Below are 4,274 nucleotides of genomic sequence, written 5' to 3'. Positions count from 1 at the left end.
TAATTGCAGTAATTAGTGTCACTTTAAGTCACTTTTGTCACACTGGGTAATCAATATGGGAATGAATGAGGCTTTTAGTTGGTGCTGAGTGCTCCCGAGGGTTGGCAGGATGTATTCCGAAGTGTTGGAGGAGACCTCTCGTTGTAGTGAGCACTGCTCCCAGGTTGGCTGTACCATTTGGGAAGAGGGGGTTGCCCTCACTACTTATAGACGGTCTCACCTCCCTCACCGACTGACTTCCTGACGGAGAGTGGTCCGACTTTGATGAACATGTTCGAAGCAGACCTCTGCACCGGGAGCAGCCTGGGACCACCAGTCACCAACCCCCATCTTCACTACAACCCCCACAGCTACCCGCAGGACCAGCAGGAGGCACTGCGACTGCGAGGTAAGGTCCGGGACGTCAAGAGAACCGAGACCGGCACAACTGAGCATCGTTCTCCAGCCACTGTTCCTGGAATCTGACTGCGGGACGGGGAGATTTTCGGTGAACTTGTGAGCTGGGATGAGCATTGGGTTAGGTCCATTAGAACAGGAGTGGCAGGGTTGGGGCTGGAGTGGGGGGGGGGGGAGGGAGGGAGGCGGGGGAGATATTTAGCTGCCTCGCGGGATAGAATGTAAGAAACAATCAAACTTTTTTAATCGTTGCATTGAGCTTGTTGAGTGGTGTTCAGACCACCCCCCCCCATCCAGGCAAGTGGGGTTAGTATTCCGTCACACTCCTGCCTTGTGCCTTGTAGATGGTGGATAGAGTTTGGGGAGTCAGGAGGGGGAGTTACTCTCTGCTATATCCCTCGTCTCTGACCTACTCTTGGAGTCACTGTGTTTGTGTGGTGAGTCCAGTTGAGGTTCTGGTCAATGCTAACCCCCAGGATGTTGACAGTGAGGGATTCAGTGATGGTAACACCATTGAATGTCAAGGGGTGGGGGGGGTGGGGTGTTTCTTGTTGGTGATGGTCATTTCATGGCATTATTGTGGACCAAACGTTACTTGCCACTTGTCAGCCCAAGCCTGGATATTGTCCAGATCTTGCTGAATTTGACTGCTTCAGTATCTGGGGAGTCGCAAATGGAGGTGATCATCGGTGAACATCCCCCTGTCTGACCCTCTGACCGAAGGAAGGGCATTGATGAAGCAGCTGAAGATGGTTGGGCCTAGGTCACCGCACCGAGGGACTTCGGCAGAGATGTCCTGGAGCTGAGATGACCAACCCCCCACCCCCACCCCTACAACCACCACCACCTGCCTCTGGGCCAGGTATGACCCCAGCCAGCCAGAGTTTGACCCCAGTTCCCATTGGTTCCAGTTTTGCCAGGGGCCCATGATGCCCCGCTCGGTCAAAAGCAGCCTTGATATCAAGGGAAGCCTATCTGAGGGCTCTACCAGGAGTGAATTGGTGGGGGGGGGGGGGGGGGGTGGTGAGAAGGGGGGGGAGGCTGTGGATGATGTTGCAGCCCAACGTGAAGATCAATCAAGAAGGTGTGAGTGAGTGGGCAGCAGTGGGGGGGGGGGGGGGGCAGTGTCAGGAGTGATTGACTGACCCTACAGCGCTGGGCTGTATACAGGAAATGGGGGCCACACCTGAGCCTAATCCTACAATGCACACCAGCAGCCCCAGCAGCCCCAGCAGCCTGTAATCTCCCCACTGTCCTTCACTCCCTGAGTAACCAGCTGTCTGTCACTTCAATCCACTCAATAATGGAGTTTCTGGGGCTGTCTGGGATAGAGGGGGGGGGTTTTGAAAAACAACTCTCCGAGTGCACGCTTTCCTCCGCATCTCCATTTTAGCATCCCGACAGGTGTGGAAGCAAGCCATTCAGCCCATCCACACTGACCGTCCAGAAAAGCATCCCACCCCGACACACCTCCTTACTCCGTATTTCCCATGGCCGGCCCAGCTAACCTACACATCCCTGAACACTCTGGGGCGATTTGCCACGGCCAATCCACCCTGACCTGCACATTGTGGGGGGAAACTGGAGCAAACCCACACAGACACTGGGGGGGGGGGGGGAGGGGGGAGGGGGGAGGGGGGAAACGTGCAAACTCCACACAGACAGTCTCCCGAGGTGGGAATCGAACCCAGGACCCTGGCGCCTGTGTGACAGCGGCGCTGAGCCACCCACACTCACCTCTCAAGACGGGTCGCTGGAACCCGAAATGTTAACCCTGCTTTCTCTCTCCGCAGATGCTGCCAGACCTGCTGAGGTTTCCCAGCAATTCCCAGCACCTGCAGTCACAGAGTCACAGAGATGGAGAGCATAGACACAGACCCTTCGGTCCAACCCGTCCATGCTGACCCAGATATCCCAACCCAATCTAGTCCCACCTGCCAGCACCCGGCCCATATCCCCCCAAACCCTCCCTATTCATATATCCATCCAAATGCCTCTTAAATGTTGTAATTGTACCAGCCTCCACCACTTCCTCTGGCAGCTCATTCCATACACGTACCACCCTCTGCGTGAAAACGTTGCCCCTTAGGTCCCTTTTATATCTTTCCCCTCTCACCCTAAACTGGGTGCTCCCAATCCAGGTGAATTGGCTGTGCTAGATTTCCCACAGTGTTAGGTCAGGGGTGAATGTGGGGCAGGGGAATGGGTCTGGGTGGGTTAGCCTTCAGAGGGTTAGTGTGGACTTGGTGGGCCGAAGGGCCTGTTTCCATACTGTAAGGAAGCTAATCTAATCTAAACCTATGCCCTCGAGCTCTGGGCTCCCCCATGCCAGGGAAAAGACCTCGTTCTTTGGGGTTTTTTGGTGTTTAAGACTAGATTTGTTGCCGTGATGCAGGAAACATTGCAGAGTTGAACGTCGCTGCTGGTTTTCTGAGTGTGCGGACATGGCAGCCATTAATGTCCAGCCCTCTCTCCTCTCTCTCTCTCTCTCTCTCTTTCTCTCTCTCTCTCACTTGTTCTGTGTCTGACAGATTATGAGCTCCCTCCCCTGTGTCACTACAATCACACATACCCCTCCTTTGATGGCACTGTGGTCCACTCAAACCCTACTCCACAGAAGCTGAGGAACCCCAACAACAGACTGCAGCTCCTCTTAGAGAACAGGTCCCTATGGCAGCAGTTCCACTGTCTGGGGAATGAGATGATCGTTACTAAGTCTGGAAGGTAAGGAGCCTGCTCTCTTCTCGTTGTAACAGGAGTCTGAGAACTACCCGGGCACCGATGTCAATGGGCCACTCGGAGGGGCCACTGTCCAAACCACACATTATCACAGAGTGAGGGGGGAGGGGGGGCTCTGTATGGAACTGGTCACATCCAAACAGGGAGGAGGGGGAGGAGGGAAAGGGAGGAGGGGAAGGGAGGAGGGTGAGGAGGAGGGGGAGGGAGGAGGGGAAGATGAGGGTAAGGGAGGAGGGGAAGGGAGGAGGGAAAGGGAGGAGGGGAAGGGAGGAGGGGGAGGAGGAGAAGAAGGGAGGAGGGGGAGGGAGGAGGAGAAGAAGGGAGGAGGGGGAGGGAGGAGGGAAAGGGAAGAGGGAAAGGGAGGAGGGGAAGGGAGGAGGGGAGGGAGGAGAGGAAGGGAGGAGGGGGAGGAGGGGAAGGGAAAGGGAGGAGGGGAAGGGAGGAGGGGAAGGGAGGAGGGGGAGGAGGGGAAGGGAGGAGGGAAAGGGAGGAGGGAAGGGAGGAGGGAAAGGGAGGAGGGGGAGGGAGGAGGGAAGGGAGGAGGGGGGGAGGAGGGGAAGGGAGGAGGGGGAGGGAGGGGAAGGGAAAGGGCGGAGGGGAAGGGCGGAGGGGGAGGGAGGAGGGGAAGGGAGGAGGGGGAGGGAGGAGGGAAAGGGAGGAGGGGGAGGGAGGAGGGGAAGGGAGGAGGGGGAGGGAGGAGGGGAAGGGAGGAGGGGAAGGGAGGAGGGGGAGGGAGGGGAAAGGGAGGAGGGGGAGGGAGGAGGGGGAGGAGGGGAAGGGAGGAGGGGGAGGGAGGAGGGTGAGGAGGAGAAGGGAGGGGGAAAAGGAGGAGGGGGAGGAGGGGAAGGAAGGAGGGAAAGGTAGGAGGGAAAGGGAGGAGGGGAAGGGGAGGGGAAGGGAGGAGGGAAAGGGAGGAGGGTGAGGAGGAGAAGGGAGGGGGAAAAGGAGGAGGGGGAGGGAGGAGGGGAAAGGAGGAGGGAAAGGGAGGAGGGGGAGGGGAGGGGAAGGGAGGAGGGAAAGGGAGGAGGGTGAGGAGGAGAAGGGAGGGGGAAAAGGAGGAGGGGGAGGGATGAGGGGAAGGGAGGGGGAAGGGAGGAGGGAAAGGGAGGAGGGGAAGGGAGGAGGAGGGGAAGAGAGGA

At 57.9% G+C, this 4,274-nt stretch overlaps 1 protein-coding gene across 1 annotated transcript in view; it reads left to right on the top strand.

Annotated features, from left to right (window-relative positions):
- Window positions 1-270: 270 nt before the first annotated feature.
- LOC140487642 (T-box-containing protein TBX6L-like) overlaps window positions 271-4,274 on the top strand; it is a 20,372-nt gene continuing 16,368 nt past the window's right edge. The window contains exons 1-2 of the mRNA XM_072586929.1: window positions 271-388; window positions 2,928-3,120. Of these exons, the coding sequence (XP_072443030.1) occupies window positions 271-388; window positions 2,928-3,120 (311 nt within the window). The remainder of the gene's footprint in view (window positions 389-2,927; window positions 3,121-4,274) is intronic.

The sequence above is a fragment of the Chiloscyllium punctatum genome, chromosome 17 (assembly GCF_047496795.1).
Source record: "Chiloscyllium punctatum isolate Juve2018m chromosome 17, sChiPun1.3, whole genome shotgun sequence".
NCBI classification, from domain to species: Eukaryota; Metazoa; Chordata; class Chondrichthyes; order Orectolobiformes; family Hemiscylliidae; genus Chiloscyllium; species Chiloscyllium punctatum.
This window is presented reverse-complemented; position numbering and strand designations above follow the sequence as displayed.